The sequence below is a fragment of the Anomaloglossus baeobatrachus genome, chromosome 1 (assembly GCF_048569485.1).
Source record: "Anomaloglossus baeobatrachus isolate aAnoBae1 chromosome 1, aAnoBae1.hap1, whole genome shotgun sequence".
In the NCBI taxonomy this organism is placed as follows: Eukaryota; Metazoa; Chordata; class Amphibia; order Anura; family Aromobatidae; genus Anomaloglossus; species Anomaloglossus baeobatrachus.
In genome coordinates this window covers 827745921-827765600 of record NC_134353.1, presented here as the reverse complement: position 1 = coordinate 827765600, position 19680 = coordinate 827745921, and the positions used below count along the sequence as shown (strand labels likewise).

The following is a 19680-nucleotide window of genomic DNA, read 5'->3' as shown; positions in this document are numbered from 1 at the left end:
AACGGCCCGGCTGGGTGGGAGAAGCCCTGAACCCCTCACAGACTCCGTGGACAGTACTCTGCTGAATACCATCACCAGTAAAGACAAAGAAACTGCAAAACCGTGAGTCTGCCTGTTTATTGTGCTCGTGTCCTGCACTCCCCCCATAGACTACTATCACACTGCCCCGGGGAAAAGGCTCTACCCATGGGGAGCCGTCCCATCTCAAGCTGCCTTCCATCACCCCGGAGGTTCTGCAGCAGCGGTGGTCATCTCTGATCACATTCCACGGGTGGCGTCACGAACACAACCCCCCTTTTTATTGTGGAACCAGGGAGCACAGACCGGGTCACGACACCGTGATCCCCTTTCCAGAAGCGACCCTTGGCCCGGTTCTGGGTATCCCCTTAACCCCTGGCGACACATTGTGCAGTGCATTTATCCAGACAGTTAGTGTAATACTAGCTGGCAGCCTTTGGACATTGTTAGACCTTTAGTTGCCATACCAATCAATAGCTTCTACCGTCGTGTTGTGGGGAGCTATAGGGATGACAGAGGGAGTGATCCTCCCAAACACAGAGCTCATTCCCCATAGATGTATATGTGCTAGCCTCAGGGAGTGAACGAAGTTAGTGGGAGCCCTTGGATTACGATCCAAGAGTAACAGAAAATTATGCAAAACCAACCTATAACATTGCAAATCCACAGAGAGCATGATATAGTGCAGGAGAAGCTGAGGCAGGTATGTAGTTTTATTGGAAAATATTCAGTATATATAAGTATTATTCATTCTCATCTCTGCTTACTTTGGGCTTTTCACTCTAGTGATCGACAGCTATCTCTGTGTTCAGACCTATACGAGAAGGCTATCAGTCATTAACTAAAGGGTGCTTTACACGCTGAAACATCGCTAGCGATCTCGTTTGCGATGTGACACACCAGATCACAGATAAGATTTGCCGAGATCGCACATAGGTCATATTTTTTTTATAGCGCCGGTCACATTGTGCGATCTAGGCAAATCGTATGTGCAATCTGGCGTGTTACATCGCTAACGAGATCGCTAGCGATGTCGCAGCGTGTAAAGCACCTTTAAGACTGTCCATTCTACTGCAAAGCCCAGAATTACCAAAGATATAAATGATTAGCACACTGAGATGCCACAAACCTAGATATCAATCTCCTGCTTCCCCTGCTCGGACATGCTGCCTGCAGAATGGGCTGTATTTCCAATGTGACAAGTTCACTTTAAATACAGTACTATATATCACACAATACTGACGTAGTGCTTTAAATCTAAGTGCCCTGACCCTACATAATACTCATTTTCCAGCGGCTTCTTCTCTTATTGGCACTGCTCCAGTAATTGTATGGCGATTTGTGACCTGCCAACAGCTCCAGTGTCTCATGAGAGGTTGCTAATCAATACAAGTCTACGAGAGCTTCGTTCTGGCCTCATTCTGACTCTCATAGACTTGCATTAGGAGCTTGTGACGTAACTTCTGACTTTCGGCCAGTGTGAAGTTAAGCTGAGTTCACTTTTCCTGTAATCGTCCATTAGAACAGATCCTGCAGAGATCCGTTGGCAAAAGGATTTCTGCTGGATCTGTTTTATTAACATTGGAGTCTATGCAGGACAGATCCGTTAACAAATTGCTATTTATCTTCCATTTGTAAAAGATCCTGCAAGAAAAAAACGATTAATTAATGCAAGTCAAACGGATGGCTAAATAGAAATCTGTAAGCGGATCCGTTCTCCATAGATTCCAATATTAAAAGAATGGATCCACAGTATCAGTTATTTAATGATGTACAAAAAAGTTGTGTTTGCAGACCTTTTTTCAACAGATTTCTGCAAGATCCGTTCTAACAGATGATACTGGACATGTGAACTCAGCCAAACAGTCACAAGTTGGCGCTGAGGGACCGAAGCAGCATCAGTAAAAGGTGAAGCTGCTGGAGGGTTAGTATAAGATGGGGCATGGGGCTTAGATTTAACACCATTCCAGTGCTGAAACCCCCTGTTGGAGCGGTGCTTTGAGCTGCATTCATAAAGACTGAGAACATTACCTTCAGCGAAAATTAAAAGCGCTCCATCTGCTTTAAAATCTTCATTTCTGGATGCCTTTCCTCCAACGATGTCCCACTCCACTATCACTTGTCCTAGACTGCCCTCTCGGCGCTCTATTACCAGCTGGACCATTGTCTGTGGTTGCTCCTGCACCTCCACATGGTGACCTCCATCAGTGGCATTTGGACTTCGGATGTAAATGACAAACACTCCAAAAGCATCTCCATTCATCATGATCACAACCACTGTGGTGTTTGGCTGACCTATGGTTGGCTTATTCTGTAAGCTGGTAGAAATGTTGGGTAACCTGACATCAAGAAGCGACACAATGAATTTTTCATCTAATTCTGGAAAACTGTCAGTCAGTATTGAAACTGTGATATTAGCAAACGCTTCTCCCTCCGGCATCGTGAACCACTGCCCGGTAACAGTTTCATAATCACTGCCGGCAGTGGCTTGTGAGCTGAACAGCACAGACACACTGGTACTGTTCTTCTTATATGTCCAGAACTGGCTACTGTTTGCAAGTTGATATGATAACGCTGTGATCCAGAAACATTGAAGATTGCCGGAGACATTGCTAAAAGAAAAAGATGAGCACACTTGGTTCCTAAGACATGCAATGGCACAGGCCTGAAGTGGATTTCTGGCTATGGAAACATTAACAGCGGTTCTTGATGATACTAATGGGATTGCAGAGAATGGCGACTCATAGTATAACAACATGTCCTGTCCTTCTCCAACTGCAAGACCCACCACATCCATCTCAGTGGTGCTGTATAGCAACTGCAAAAGGCCAAATAGCCCACCACTGAGGAGAAAAAACACAGAAATATTACAATATAGTACATACCTGATAAAACAGCAATACTTGTCATTGGATGGTTTATAAAAAGTTCCAGTAAACTAAACAACAACAATGTAAGAATTGAAACATAAATACATTTTAGTCATTTGTACAAAAAATTAGGCTTTCCTACATAAGCCCAGATACATGAGAACATTAATGTAAAAAAGACACCAGTTAAATGGATACATATCTTGACTTTAAGGATATGTGCCCAAGATCAGGACTCGCTGCGTTCTCATCCGCAGGAGAATGCAGGAGACCGGAGCTGCTTGAACCCACGATCAGAGTTCAGTGCGCTGTGGTCTCCAGCTTGCGTTCTCCCTACAGAGGATGCATGCAAATTCACAGCAAACAATTGACATGCTGCGGTCTGGAAACACGCACCTCAGGTCAGTGTTTGCTGCGGAAAAAAGCACAGTGGCACGGGATTTCAAGAATCCCATCTACTGTGCTTGTACTGTACAATGCAGCATTTTAGATGCAGTTGACGAATGATGCGTCTAAAACACTGCAATTACTGATCGTGGGAACGCACCCTTAAAGCCTGCTTTACACCTTACGATCCAGCATACGATATCGTATGCGATCGTAACCGCCCCCATCGTATGTGCAGCACGTTCAATTTGTTGAACGTGCCGCACGTACGAGTAACCACCCGTCACACGTACTTACCTGTCCATACGACCTCGATGTGGGCGGCGAACGTCCACTTCCTGGAGTGGGAGGGACGTTCGGCGTCACAGCGATGTCATGCGGCAGCCGGCCAATAGAAGCGGAGGGGCGGAGCTGAGCGGGACGTAAACATCCCGCCCACCTCATTCCTTCCGCATTACCAGCCGGGAGACGCAGGACGCAGGTAAGCTCTGTTCATCGTTCCTGGGGTGTCACACACTGCGATGTGTGCTACCCCGGGTACGATGAACAGTCTGACGTTCAATTCATGAGGAATGAACGACGTGCGTGCGATGAACGTTTTACCGTTCAATCGCAATCGCACGTATCTGTTACACACTACAAAGTACCTTACGATGCCGGATGTGCGTCACTTACGACGTGACCCCGCCGACACAATGTAAGATACATTGCAGCGTGTAAAGCTGGCTTTAGGGAGGATGATAACATAAAGAAAAGTTCCTGTATAACCAACCTTTCTTCCCAATACCACCTCCAGTTCTATCTCTCCCGACACAAATATACAAAACCAGAAAGCAAAACTCTTCATACTGATCCCAGAGTACAAACGAGAAAGGTAAACTCCAGTCCTCATTCTGCCCACAGCAAGCGCTTACATATCAATAGGAGTAAACCTGTACAGACCTCCTCCTGATTGTAATATTTGCCAATGAACTTTTCTCCAATGGTTCCTGAATCTTGTACACAGTCTTGTAAAATGAAATGGTTCCATAGGGATTGTCATTGGGTGAAATAATTATTTTAGCTGTTCCTTCCTGTCCAATGGTACCTCCATTTGAAGCCCCAGTGAGCTGGATTAAAATGACCTAGTGTGATAAAAAAAAGTTGGTTATATTAAAAATGTAACATTAAAGGGAACCAACCAGCAGGATTTTACTATATAAAGTAAAGGCAGTGCCATGCTGGCACTATGATGCTGTATCCAAGCATACGTATTGTTAATAGACTGGATGCTTGGTTGCTGAAATATCTTTAATCAAAGTTCCAGAAATGCTTTGCATTTTGATTGAAGTGTGCACTGAGGTCCGGGTCTTTATGGCACAGGTCCTCGGTGTATACTCCTCCTCCTGCATCCTCTATGGCATGCCACCATTTCTTTATTTAAACATCATGCCACGCTGCCACTGCTGCTGTTGGTGGCGCATGTGCATTGCGGTGTAGACTGAGCAGCATCAGCGCATGCGCAGATTTTTATTTTGACATCTTATGCAGTGTCTTCAATAAGATGGCACCAGAGATCGCTGGGTGGTCATGCGCGGACTCCGGCGCCGTTTGAATGAAGACATAATTACTGTGGCATGTTGCACGTGCCGTCAACAGCAGCGATGGCGACGCAGCGTGACATTTAAATAAATAAAAGGAGGTATGCAATACAAGATGCAGGAGGATGAATATACACTGAGGACCTGACATACAAAGGCCTGCACCGCTGCACATGTCAATCAAAGGTATTAACTTTGATTAAAGATATTTCAGAAATCAAGCATCTGATCTCTCAACAAAAGGTATGCTTGGATTCAGCATCCTATTGCCAGTACAGCCCCCGTCATATTTAACGACTTTCCAGCGATCCCGACAACAATACGACCTGATAAGGATCGCTGGTAAGTTGCTACGCGGTCGCTGGTGAGATGTCACACAGTCAGATCTTCCCAACGACGCAGCAACGATACAGCGACTGTAGCGACCTGCATAACGATCTCGATGGTCATTGGGACCCGTACAGGGCTGTACGTGTCTGATCTCTGAGTCGTCAACGAGGTCGTTAGTAAGGCGTCAAACACACCGATGCATCCTGCCCAGCAGGACCTCAATGATCAAAAACAGGTTTAGGCCATTCCGACACGACCAGCGATCTAACAGCAGGGGCCTGGTCGCTGCTATGTGTCAAACGTAGCGAGATCGCTGGCAAGGTCGTTGTTTCGTCACAGAATCTGAGACTCAGCAGCGATCTCGCTATGTGTGAAGGTACCTTATATCACTTGCCTTTACTTTATATAGCAAAATCCTGGCGGTTGGTTCTCTTTAAAGATTGTTTTCCAGAACAATTTTCTCTAGGAACATTTTTCATATTGTTGTAAAATAGCTCACAATCTAAAGATGAGTATACACCAACACGTATAATTTATTGATTTCTATTATTCTTTTTTTTTTATAGTTGCTGCATATACAGTATATTTCCTCACCTCTTCAATCTCAGGGACATTATCAGGCATGATTTCTAATAACAGGGTCCGAACAGTCTGTCCAGCAGCAAAAGTAATATTGCCAGATGCCATTCGGAGGTCATCCGTGGCAAGCTTTCCATTGATGGTTGCAACCCACTGAACAACAACATTGCCAAGAGTGCCAGCATTCCTGATGACTGGCAAATTTACAGGGACGGTATTAAAGTCAGGCTCATCTACAGAGACCGATGTCACCTGGAAAACTAAAAGAAGAATTGTCATTAAACTGTCAGCATTGGATATAAATATACTGTAGGACATAAAGATTCCTTCTCATTTAGAGATGGTGAAATTGCACAAATGTGTGGCCAATGCAATATTATTTTATTATCAGTAGATTTTTAATTTAGTCTTTCATTGGGGTTAAAAATGTGCATAAAATAAAAACATAAATCCGTTTGTTTTTTTTTAAAGGCATTGTCTGGGACTTTAACATTGATGACCAATCCTTAGGAGAGGCCAATGTCTGATCGATGGGGGTGAGACACCTGACAACCCCCACCAATCTGCTGTTCCCATTGCCGTAGGCCACCAGAAGCTGTAATAGGAGGAGAACATGAGAGTTATTGCTTCGTAATACTCTTTATTGACTCTCATTAGACAAAGTGCATATAAAAATACATAAACAAACAAAAGAAAAAACAAGAAAAAAGAGGAATCAAAGTGTCATAAAAATGAAACCACCTAAAAACAACTCCTGGTGGGGAAAATGCACTGCAGAACTTCCCTGTCAAAGACCATGAAGTAGATGTGAAGAAGACAAATGTCAGCAATGAATGTGGAAGTTACAACAGTGCAAGAGAGACAAAATGAATTATGGTAACAAACCCAGGTAATGCAAGAGTTGTAGGAGTTTCATGCAGAGTCCCAACACACGATTCACAGTACTAATAATTGGACCGCTTCATCAGGGGGAAGGTAAGACTATACTTTCCAATTGTTAATACCATGAAACATGCGTTGGGGCTCTGCATGAAACTCCTACAAATCCTGCGTTACCTGGGTTTGTGCCCATATACTGCACATCCATCCCCTATTGATTGGAATAGGGGGCAGACATGTAATTCCAGCCGTGACACTATACACTGGATATTGCATATCTGTTCTTATCCTAATCAAGGGGTGGATGTGCAGTACCTGTGCTGTGCAGCTCCGTAAGTGAGCAGTTCTGTCTGACACCGGTAACTGCTGAGCTTGTGATTTGTGTGACTTTTTAAGAAGTCACAATTCAGAGATCTGGATGACACTATATTTACAAAGTAAACCATGCCAGGATGGCACACAGTTTTAGTAAACAAAAAATACATGGCTAAATAATCAATACTCTGGGGGAAACACTCCAAGGGTTCCCACAGGGGGGGTGCCAACTTCAAACCGAAACATATTAAACAAGGAGGACAAAGAAGGAAAAAGGCACTGAGATTATGCAAAAAATAATTGTTTATTGAAAAATATTAACCATCATAAATATTTATTCTTGAGTAGAAAAACAGTCACAAGATTTTTTGCAAGAAAAATAATAAAAAACGAGGCCACAGAGGTGTGGATGGAGGACAAATTTTGGATACTATGAGGAACACAATTGTAATGAAACCAAACCACCAACCCTGTAAACCCTGCCGCAAGAGAAAGTCAATAAACTAGTCGTGGGTCAAAGAGCTGAAATTACCAACATAATATAAAAGGCCCCCCAAGAGAGTATTATAGTATGGAGCTAAATGACTACAAGGTGGTCATAGGTAACAGGGGAAGGGGCCAAAGGTAAATGTGTTTGCAGTTCACCACTGATCACAGAGCGGACCCTATGGCTATAGGATGTATAAGTAGCCGTGGGTCACAGAGGTAAGGCTGCGAAAAAACCAGTATCCTGACCAAACCACATAAAGTGTATATAATCAGCACTATTAAAATGTGTGTAGTCGTGGGTCACAGAGGTGAGGCTGAAATATGACCAAACCACATGAAGTATATAAAAACAACAGCACTTAGTACAATGTATGTAGTCATAGGTCAAAAGGGCAAGGTCAGGAATCACTGGCTAAGCAGCCTACCAAAAAGTCACAAAATAACCCTCCGGTGTTAAGGGGGAAATAGCCGTGAGTCACAGAGGTAAGGCTGTTGCAGGAAAGGAAAGCTCAAGAGAGGTGGAAGGGTGGTATGGCAAGCAGAAACACCGGTGTCGACCACAGCAGCAAAAAGGGAGTAAACAATTCAGTTTTAGGCCTGAAACACACATCCGTTAAACACGTGCGTGTTTGTCCCGTTTCCGTATGTATCGGAGACACGGACAAACATGCACCAATGTTAATCTATCATTGAGGGCACACGTGCGTGATTCCATAAGGTCCGTGTGTCCGTGTCCGTGATCCGTATGTGTTTCCGTTTTGCACGAAGCACGTCCGTTTTCAGCACGGAACACGCACACACGGACCCCATGAAAGTCAATGGTTATGTGCGCACAATAACGTGACACGGATGCATCTCTGTATGCTCCGTGTACGTTTTGTGCTTTTTTGTAGCGATGTCGGTCATTCTTTCTTTTTCTGTCTATGTCGGTCAATCTCCCTCAGTCCGACGCTCGGTCTCTCTGTCTGTCTGTCGGTCGGTCTCTCTGTCTTTCTGTCCCTCTCTCACAGTCTGTCAGTCAGTCTCCCCCCTCTCTGATACTCACCGTTCCCTGATCACCAGCGCGGCGCTGCACGGCTGTTCAATAAACTCCGGCGGCTTTTACTATTTTGAAAAAGCCGGCCGCTCATTATTCAATCTCGTATTCCCTGCTTTCCCCACCCACCGGCGCCTATGATTGGTTGCAGTAAGACACGCCCCCACGCTGAGTGACAGCTGTCTCACTGCAACCAATCACAGCCGCCGGTGGGCGGGTCTATACTGTGCAGTAAAAAAAATAAATAAATAATTAAAAAAAAACAACGTGAGGTCCCCCCCATTTTGATACCAGCCAGGGTAAAGTCACACGGCTGAAGGCTGGTATTGTCAGGATGGGGAGCTCCACGTTATGGGGAGCCCCCCAGCCTAACAATATCAGCCAGCAGCCGCCCGGAATTGCCGCATACAATAGATGCGACAGTTCTGGGACTCTACCCGGCTGTTCCCGATTTGCCCTGGTGCATTGGCAATCGGGATAATAAGGAGTTAATAGCTGCCAATAAGTCCTAGATTAATCCTTGTAGGCATCTATGAGACACCCCCAATGATTAATCTGTAAGTTACAGTAAATAAAAACACACAGTGAAGAAATCCTTTATTTGAAATAATAAACACTACAAAAAACCCGCATTCACCAATTTATTATGCCACAAATACCCATCCATGTCCAGTGTAATCCACGGAGGTCCCGCATTGCTTCCAGCTCTGCTACATGAAGGTGACAGGAGCTGCAGAAGAACCCCGCCGCTCCTGACAGCTCCACGCAGCAACTGAGGTGAGCCGTGCGATCAGCTGAGCTGTCACTGAGGTTACTCGCGGACACCGCTGGATCCTCCACCTGTGACAGCAAGTCGCCCGAGTGACAGCGATGAAGTCACAGGTGAGTTGGGGTCACGGGGGGGAGGATCCAGCTAGCCGCGGGTAGCCTGAGTGACAATAGCGCTAATCGCGCTGCTCACTTCAGTCACTCAGGGGATTAGCGGTCACCGGTGAGTCCTGCACGGATGACCGCTAATCGGGACGTGACACCCAGACAGAGCCGGGGGATGACAATGAAGTCGGGTGAAGTTCACCCGAGTTCATTCTCAGCGCACGTCGCTGTCTGCCGACATGTAGTAACTACATTTTACATCACACACGGACATTTCACACGGACAACACACACACACGTCAGTTAAGTTTCACACGCACACAAGGACATTCCACACGCACACACGGCTAGCATACGCAATTCACACAGATGCCACACAGAGCATAAAAACGGACACAAAAACAGGACACGGACCCGAAAAACGGACGTAACACACGTGCGTGTTTTTTCACGGATGTGTGTTTCAGGCCTTAGAGAGTGGCCTAAATAGGAAAATGCTGCACATATTTGTGACAAAAGCTGGTGTAAAGCCTTTCATAAATTTCCTTTTTTACCCAAGAATGCTAAAATTACGATAATTAGAATTACAATCTCCTGACCAAGTTTAACAGGACTCAGACACTGGACAAAAGTCTCTTTTTTATGGGCCAGATGTTTATGGACAGGTAACAATCTCGGTTATCGTTGAATACAATATGTAGGTAATAAATATGGTGGCTTTTGTTTACTGACTAAAAGATTAAAAATTTGCTAAAGAGGAACAAAACTGTTATTTTTTTTATATAATTTTCTCACCCATGGAAAGTTATGAAACTTTGCAAATCGCTTTTTTAGGCGATTTGTCTTTATCCTTGTAAAAAAAAAAAGTATCCAAACCCCTGCTTTTCACCAGTTTATTTGCCTACATTTAGCTGTATTGATACGATAATGTACTCATTTGGAGTACAGATGATTGCAATAAAAGTGTAAGCGCATGTCGCCTTGTCTGACGGGTTTGAGTCACAACAGACCGAAGAGACGCCTGGCCTACGGCGCAAAGGAAAGGAAGGAATCAGAGAAAAAGATATCAAGAAAGCCCTGACCATAAGGAGAGGGGGAAGGAGTGGCCCCTAAACACTCACCTGAGACTGAATCCTGCACTCTCTATTGTCCCTAGATGGGTCCTTCCCCTCCTATGTGAGATCACATGCCTAAGTGTTGGCTGACCCTGGGCTAATTTTGGCTAGTGAGCTTTGCAGCAAGACATTAGTCTTAGTACTACAAGAAGAAAACACTGGGAAAGAGACAAGCACATGGGAATATTACAACAAACGGAACTCCACAGCTTCCAGAAGGACAACATCTCCTGGGAGGTCAGCATAGAATAACTATAACTGGCACGTTAGAGAGTAAAGAGTGAGTAAATAATGAAACGGAGTGGCAGCAAGGTGCAGCAGCTGAGATTAGAGCTACTTGGAATCTCAGCAGGATCAAAATGGAACTCTTAACCCCATCAACACCAGATGAAAATAAATCAGCTCTACTCATGTTAAACAGCACCTACAACCTGCTAATCGCCACAACCTTCTAATCTCAGATACTGCAAAGGCCTCAGTCAGATGTGACACACTTTTAACAGTGGGCTTATCAGAACAATATCCTGCAGTAAATTATCCATTCATTTCATTGCCATCATCCGTACTCCAAATGAGTACATTTAAAGCAGCTAAGGGCAAGAAAATAGACTAGGGAAAAGAAGGGATTTTGAAGCTACCGTATATTCATGTAATTTTCTTTGTATAAGTATAAAGACAAATCACCTAATAAAGTAATTTGAAACTTTTCATGTTGGAAAAAAAAATAGTAACAAAAAAGTTTAGTTACTGTTTAACCTGAAAAAAGTGAAAGATGTTTAATTTTTACCGAAGGAACCATAGGGATCATCGGATGCTTCAATAATTATGATTGCTTCTGTTATGTCTCCTACTAATGCTCCGCCAGTGGTCTGGTTTAATAGCAAGACCCGAAACGACTCTTCTACTTCAGGATTGATGTCATTGATGATATATATTGGCACAGCTTTGCTGGTTTCTCCTTCAAGCAAAACTACATCCGACGAAGCAACGCTGTAATCTTCACCTGAGAAATTCAATAAGATAATATACTGCAGGTAAAATTCCCATAGCACATCATAGTGAATAGAATTATGGTATGTGTTACTGCAAATGTAGAACTGACACCCCCACAGGCTCACCGCTAAACATCATTATATGGAAAAGTGAACTTATTTGGGACATGATTGTCATCTGAGACTGTAAAAAGCATGCCATTATAATAATCTACATTTTATCCGTACAAAACTAGATCAAATCTTAAACAGTACATTGTATGCGCATATCTATATACAGGTACATCTCAATAAATCAGAATATCCTCAAAAAGTTAATTTATTTCAGTAATTCAATGCAAAAAGGGAAATGCCTATATTATACAGAGTCATTACACACAGAGTGATCTATTTCAAGTGTTTATTTCTGTTAATGTTGATGATTATGGCTTACAGCCAATGAAAACTCAAAAGTCATTATCTCAGAAAATTAGAATAATTAGCACAAAACACCTGCAAAAGCTTCCTAAGCATTTAAAATACTCTCTTTGTCTGGTTTAGTAGGCTACACAATCATGGGGAAGACTGCTGACTTGACAGATGTCCAGAAGGCAGTCATTGACACACTCCACAAGGAGGGTAAGCCACAAAAGGTGATTGATAAAGAAGCTGGCTGTTCACAGAGTGCTGTATCCAAGCATATTAATGGAAGGTTGAGTGGAAGAAAAAGTGTGGTAGAAAAAGGTGCACAAGCAACCGGGATAACCACAGCCTTGATAGGATTGTTAAGAAAAGACCATTAAAAAATTTGGGGCAGATTCACAAGAGCCACCACACACAGACGTATCCAGGACATGGGCTACAACTGTCGCATTCCTTGTGTCAAGCCACTCATGACCAACAGACAACGCCAGAAGCGCCTCTGGGCCAAGGAGAAAAATAACTGGACTGTTGCTCAGTGGTCCAAGGTGTTATTTTCAGATGAAATTAAATTTTGCATTTCATTTGGAAATCAAGGTCCCAGAGTCTGGAGGAAGAGTGGAGAGGCCACAATCCAAACTGCTTTTCGGTCAAGTCAGAAGTTTCCACAATCAGTGATGCTTTGGGGAGCCATGTCATCTGCTGGTGTGGGTCCATGTGTTTTATGAAAACCAAAGTCAGTGCAGCCGTCTACTAGGAGGTTTTGGAGCACTTCATGCTTCCCTCTGCCGACATGCTTTTTGGAAATGGAAATTTAATTTTCCAGCAGGCCTTGGCACCTGTCCACACTGCAAAAAGTACCAATACCTGGTTTACTAACCATGTATCACTGTGCTTGATTGGCCTGCAAACTCGCCTGACCTAAACCCCATAGTGAATTTATGGGGTATTGTCAAGAGGAAGATGAGAGACACCAGACCCAACAATGCAGATGAGCTGAAGGCTGCTATCAAAGCCACCTGGGCTTCCATAACACCTCAGCAGTGCCACAGGCTGATCACCTCCATGCCACGCCGCATTGATGTAGTAATTTATGCAAGAGGAGCCCTGACCAAGTATTGAGGGCATTTACTGTACAGACTTTTCAGTAGGCGCCAACATTTTTGAGTGTCAAATAATTTTTTCAGTTGGTCATATATAATATTCTAATTTTCTGAGATAATGACTTTTGGGTTTTCATTGGCTGTAAGCCATAATCATCAACATTAACAGAAATGAACACTTGAAATAGATAACTCTGTGTGTAATGACTCTATAATATATGTGCTTCACTTTTTGTATTGAATTACTGAAATAAATTAACTTTTTGATGATATTCTAATTTATGGTGATATGTGTCCCGTATGGGTATGGCTTCAATACACAGCCGAAAAAAATTGCCAATTACGGAAATGTTGTTCCAACGACTGTTACAAATGACCCCTTGTTCCCTGTTAGGAGACACTGGAGGCATGCTTAATAATTTTACTGTGATTATTGCATGATCAAAGTTAAAGATGGCACTTAGACTATTACTTGTGTCCTCGTGACCAAAAATCAGGGACCAACTGTATCTTGACAGTCTGTTTTCACATTTTTTGGATGCCCAATATACTACAAACATCACTGTTACTGTTCAGACATAATAAATGCTAATACAGATGTAATGCAGCACTATGGTTCTGAAAGATAACCTCTTCAATGACATTAAAGTAAAAAAATAACAAACACAAAAAAAACAAAGGCTTAGTAAAATTGAATCACATTGGACGTACCGGCTGTAGCGGTTATTGGCACTGCTTTAAATTTTACTGAGACATCAGCAAACATCCCGCCAGTTCTAGTGACGTTAATTATTGGCCCAACATAACTTTCTGCTATGCGGACAGAGGTGGCAGAAAGCTGGAGAACACCGAATGCATCATCACTGGCATTTATAATGACATGAGCGATGGTGTCAGCCTTAGATCCAAGCCGGGGAGAATTAAAAACTATAGAAGAGTGAACAAAAACAAAAACGTATAAAATTCTTATGGTATATATCAGTGATCACATAAAAAGCCGATTAATTCTATGTTAAATACAACTTCAAAGAATTATATTGTTTAAAGTGTATCTCAGCAAATTTTAGACTAATTACTATTAGTAAAATGGACTTATTAAGGCCCATTATCACATCAAGTCTGCCCAATTTTCCATTAGCGGAGCTGTATGATGGCTTATTTTTTGCATGACAAGCAGTAGCTTTTTATAAACACCATTTTGTGAAACGTGACTACTTGATTATTTTTTATTATAATCTTTGGAAGACAAAATGAACAAAAAGCAACAATTCTATATTTTGTTTATTTTTTATAAACATCATTCACCGATCAGTATAATTCTCATGTTACCTCTATTCTGTGGGTTGATATGATAAAGCAAATACCAAATTTATATGTTTTTTTATTATTATGACACTTTTGCAGAAGAAATGACTTGAACTGGTATCACCATATTCTGACACCCACAGTGTTCATATTTTTCTGTAGAAGGGACTTAACAAATAAAACATTTTTATTATTGTAACTGTAATTTTTTTTTTTACAGTTTTTTAACACTTAAGAACAATTTTTTTTTTTGCTTATATAAAGCTTACTAGTCCTGATATAGAAGGATTAATATTTTCCCTCAGCTTATTATTTTAAGTATTATATTCTCATATTTAAGATTTAATATTTCTTCTATAATTTTCTTATCTCATATGCAATGTCCTGAGAAAACCGTGTTATGAGTAATATACTGGGAAAGGTATGATACAAAAGGAGCTGCCGCCCCACCACCGTGCGGAGCTGCCGCCTGACCCCCCCACCACACCTACTGTCTCCTCCCCAAAATCCTTTAGAATGTAAGCTCGCAAGGGCAGGGCCCTCTTCCCTCTGTACCAGTCTGTCTATTGTAACTTGTATATGTGTTCTGTATGTAACCCTCTTCTCATGTACAGCACCATGGAATCAATGGTGCTCTATAAATAAATAATAATAATAAAATAATCCTAACATATTTGTAAAAAGGGGGTGATTTGTAGAACTTCCAATGTGAACATTTCATGGAGCGTTACTTTTTTCTGCCTTCAGAGGAATAAACAGAATTGTCTTTGCTCGCGACCCCTGTGTGTTCTCTTCTACTAGCGCTACTGATTTAGGATGAGATCACATGTCCTATAACCGGCCGTTAGAATGGATCCTGCAGAGATCTGCTGAGAAAAAAGTTCTGCAAACACAACTTTTTTGTATGTTGTTAAATAACTGATGTCTGTTGGATGCGTTTTTTTAACATGGGAGTCTATGGAGAACGGATTGAACATGGATTGCTATTTAGACATTCAATTTTCTAGCATTTGTAATAGATCCATTTTTAATTACAGGATCCATTTCAATATGAAGATAAATAGCAATCGGATCTGTTCTCCATAGACTCCCATGTTAAAAAAAAATGGATCCAGCAGAAATCATTTTGCCAAGGCATCTCTACAAGATCCGTTCTAATGGATGATTACAGGACATGTGAACTCAGCCTCAGAGGGCCTAGTCCCACAATTAGGCCTCACTGCTGATCCTGTAGTCTGACTTTGGGTCATAAAAAACAGAGCAACAAGGGGACATGAATATGCAATCCTCTGATTGCCTTTATAATACATTATACAAGGTATATTGTACACTACATTATCTAATCTCTGGCGGGATCGAACAGGCTGAGGGATCTGGCAGACACGGAGGCCATTGGGAGGCCCTCTGTTGCCATAGAAATCCATGGACACCACGCAATCTCACTGCAGGCATGCCAATAGGCTGTCAATAGGTGTGCTTAAAACTTCACATGCCGCTGTCACTGTGGACAGTGGCATCTCAATGGCGAATTCCTGGGATCAGAGTTAAGGCCGCTTTACACGTTGGGGTCATGGAATTCGTGATGCACATCCGGCCTCTTTAGCGATGTTGTTACGTGTGAAACCTACGAGCGATTGAAAAAGGTTGCAAAATCGTTAATCGTCGACATGCTCCGCTATTCCCAATTATCGCTGCTGCTGCAGGTACGATGTTGTTTGTCGTTCCTGAAGCAGCACACATCGTTATGTATGACACCACAGGAACGAGGAACCTCACCTTACCTGGAACCGCCGGGAAGGAAGGAGGTGGGCGGGATGTTACGGACGCTCATCTCTGCCCCTCCGCTTCTATTGGGTGCCCGCTTAATGACGTCGCTGTGACGCCGAACAAACCGCCCCCCTTAGAAAGGAGGCGGTTTGCCGGTCACAGCGACGTCGATAGGCAGGTAAGTAGTGTGACGGGTCCGAGCGATGTTGTGCGGCTGTGCGCCACGGGCAGCGATTTGCCCGTGACGCACAATCGATGGGGGCGGGCATGCACGCTAGCAATATCGGTAACGATATCGCAGCGTGTAAAGCATCCTTAAGTCTGGCTCCTGCTGCAGATGGTACGTGCACAATTCCTAGCCCCGATGTCCAATTGGGGTAAATCACTTGCAATTTGGACATATAGTTATGTCCATTTCTGTAAGCGAGTTAATTAAAGCGGGATCTACTTACCCTTTACAGGTGTAGGACTTGACCGAGAAGAGGCCAGGCTGTTTCTGTTGGTTTCCATTTCCTTTGATATTGCTTTCTTGCTCCATCATTTTTAGTATGACTGCACCTGATTTATCCACATCATTAGCATCAATCCCATTCAGTTTTGTCATTACATATCCCTTCATATATAAATATTTTTTTTTTGTAAATGTTTAAACTTTTTAGTGGTAACCATACTAAGGCGGGCGTTGCACACTACGACATCGCAGGTGCGATGTCGGTGGGGTCAAATCGAAAGTGACGCACATCCGGCGTCGCAGTCGATATCGTAGTGTGCAAATCCTTTTTGATACGATTAACGAGCGCAAAAGCGTCACTATCGTATCATCGGTGTAGGGTCCAACATTTCCATAATGCCGGTGCAGCGACAGGTACGATGTAGTTCCTCGTTCCTGCGTCAGCACACATCGCTGTGTGTGAAGCCGCAGGAGCGAGGAACATCTCCTACCTGTGTCCCGGCTGCAATGCGGAAGGAAGGAGGTGGGCGGGATGTTTACATCCTGCTCATCTCCGTCCCTCCGCTGCTATTGGCCGCCTGCCGTGTGACGTCGCTGTAACGCCGCACGACCCGCCCCTTAGGAAGGAGGCGAATTGCCGGCCAGAGCGAGGTCACAGGACAGGTAAGTGCGTGTGAAGCTGGCGTAGCGATAATGTTCGCTACGCCAGCAATCACAAGATATCGCTGCTGCAACGGTGGCAGGAACTATCGCGCTCGACATCGCAGCATCGGCTTGCAATATCGCAGCGTGCTAAGTACCCCTAAGGCTTATGAGCAGATGCCGTAATACCAAAGGAAAGATGCACAATATACAGTATATGTAAAAATATAAAGAATATATTATAATTACGCTTACCAGGATGGCTTTGTGCTTTTTCTACCAATGTAACATTGAATAATTCAACAAAAAGGGACTCAGCTCTCTCTGGATCATTATCATCCAAAATAGGTAGAAAGATGTTGACTTCACTAATATTTGATATGAAGAGGACACTTCCATAGATCGGCCAGTAGTCTTTCCATCGAGTGGCTCTTGCAATATTTATAGGGAAAAATGAAAGTGTTTCAGAGTCCATAATAGTCTGATAGGTAACTCTGACCGTTCCCATCAGTCCACTTAATCGTTTAATTGTTAGAGAAATATTTTGATTCTTTTCCTCAACTTTTATGGGTCGATTAAGTTCGGAGAATATAAAAAGACCATATGGGTCATCATTAGCAAAAATGGTAAGTGAAGCGTTGGTAAAATTTCCCAGTCGTCCACTGGAAACATGAGTGATTACAATGGAAAAATCTTTATCCAATTCTGGTACATCATCAGGTGCCACCAATACGGTTATATTTGCATCCATTTGTCCAATTTGGAAAGTGATATTGCCAGATGTAAAAACCAGATCCCCAAATGGGTCATTGTCTATTTTCCAGAACACAAACACTAAAGACAAGGCGCCATGATGACGTAAAACCTGTAAAACGAGGATGGATTACTAAAATTATTTGTCTTTAAAGGCTACTGACACCCTACAAATGTATTTTTTACATATGTTAGTGGTTACCTTTAGTTATCATAACTGTACTAAGTTTCATTCTGCAATCTTTAGTCCTTCATTTATTTTCCAGTCTTAAGTTGCTCAAAGTTTCCTATTTTTCTCTTGTGGGAATGTCTCTTCAGTAGAGATGAGTGGACCCGTGGAAGTTCGGTTTGGCGGGATGAGCCGGACTTTAGATAAAGTTCAGTTTGGGATCCAGACTTGACCTGAACCCCAATGGAAGTCACTGATTAAACAGTTCAGGTCTCCGCCAAATGCAGACAGCCATAAACAGATCACTTCCGGGGGCAGGTGGGCAGGGTTGAGCTTGCACAGGGCTGAGCTCCAAGCATACCTGAGCACAGTGCTGCTCCCACAAATGCTTTGCATATGTGACGCCCGGGACTAGCCAGGTAGTCACAGGTAGACCCCCTGCACAAACACCAGCCCCTAAAAAGGTGACAGGAGCCAACCTACAAAACCCTTGTCACCTATCTCAGTGTTCAATGGTCACACCAGGGGGGCGGAGCCAGGCGGTTGTCCACGCCCACCAAGGAGTCCAGAGGGCCTGAGACAGGAAACAAATAGTTTGAAGTTTAGTCTAGTTTGTGCTAGAGTTCAAGTTCACGTGCAGCAGGCCGGTGGCGTCAGGTCTGCAGCGACAACACTGACCGGTACCGTGGCAAGGAGGCAGATGGTGGTTGCCGCCTGGAGGAGCCGGGAAGACGACTGGTGGAACTGTAAGGGACCGGGACAGGGTAGTGGCCCGCCGGAACCGAACTGGGAGCCAACTGGAAACTGGAGCACCAGGAGGGGTACTCAGACCCAGAATGAGGTCCAGAAGCCACTGGACCACGTCAAATTCACTGATTGAGGTCTTCATCTTAGGTCCTTTCCCGTCCCAAGACCCGAAAGACGGCAACAGCCCACCGAGGGGGATAGAAAGCCACCGCCCAGGCAGAGAGATCTCACGGGCCAGCGCCTGCGGGCAAACGGGTTCCCCGACACACATCAAGCCGGGGAGTGGACTACCATTGCTGAAGCATAGGCAGTCAAGTTCTACTAAAGAGGTGCAGGAGAAAGGCGGGAACCACCAACCTGAGAAAGGGGCACAGTGCAGCCGACTGCGGGCACCGACCACCATCCTTTTTGGTTTACCAGAGACTCCGGTGTATCTGTCATAGTAAGTACAACAGTGCCCTTGGGCCGCGCACCGCACCAACCACCGGGCCCCAGGACCATCACCCCCTGCCCACGGAGGGGTCAACACCAGGCTGCATAACATCGTCCCCGGGAGCCTAGTTAACGGCAGCGGTGGTGTCCACATTCACCACAACCCGTGGGTGGCGTAACGAACTTACACCTTTAAACTCCACGGCCTCGGCCGTTAACCTTCCCCACCAAAATCCTGACACATAGCGCCAACTCCCTTTCAGAGTGACGTGACCCCCGGGTCCGGAGGCACTCGAGCCACCCACCAAATGAGCCCGGATCCGAGCGGCTCGGCTGCGGCCGAGCGCGGGGCGGTACACATACGTAAAGCTTCCTCCGAACCTGAACACTGTTTTTTGTAAAGTCTTTGTTTGGTTCGAACAACGAACCTCGGGTTCACTCATCTCTAC

General features: G+C 44.0%; 1 protein-coding gene across 1 annotated transcript in view; it reads right to left on the bottom strand.

Annotated features, from left to right (window-relative positions):
• Positions 1-19680, bottom strand: part of ADGRV1 (adhesion G protein-coupled receptor V1) — a 380769-nt gene that overhangs the window by 155375 nt on the left and 205714 nt on the right. The window contains exons 28-33 of the mRNA XM_075326288.1: positions 17386-17995; positions 13677-13892; positions 11259-11474; positions 5780-6024; positions 4218-4399; positions 2050-2861 (exon numbers count right to left, since the gene is read on the bottom strand). Coding sequence (XP_075182403.1) covers positions 2050-2861; positions 4218-4399; positions 5780-6024; positions 11259-11474; positions 13677-13892; positions 17386-17995 — 2281 coding nt within the window. The remainder of the gene's footprint in view (positions 1-2049; positions 2862-4217; positions 4400-5779; positions 6025-11258; positions 11475-13676; positions 13893-17385; positions 17996-19680) is intronic.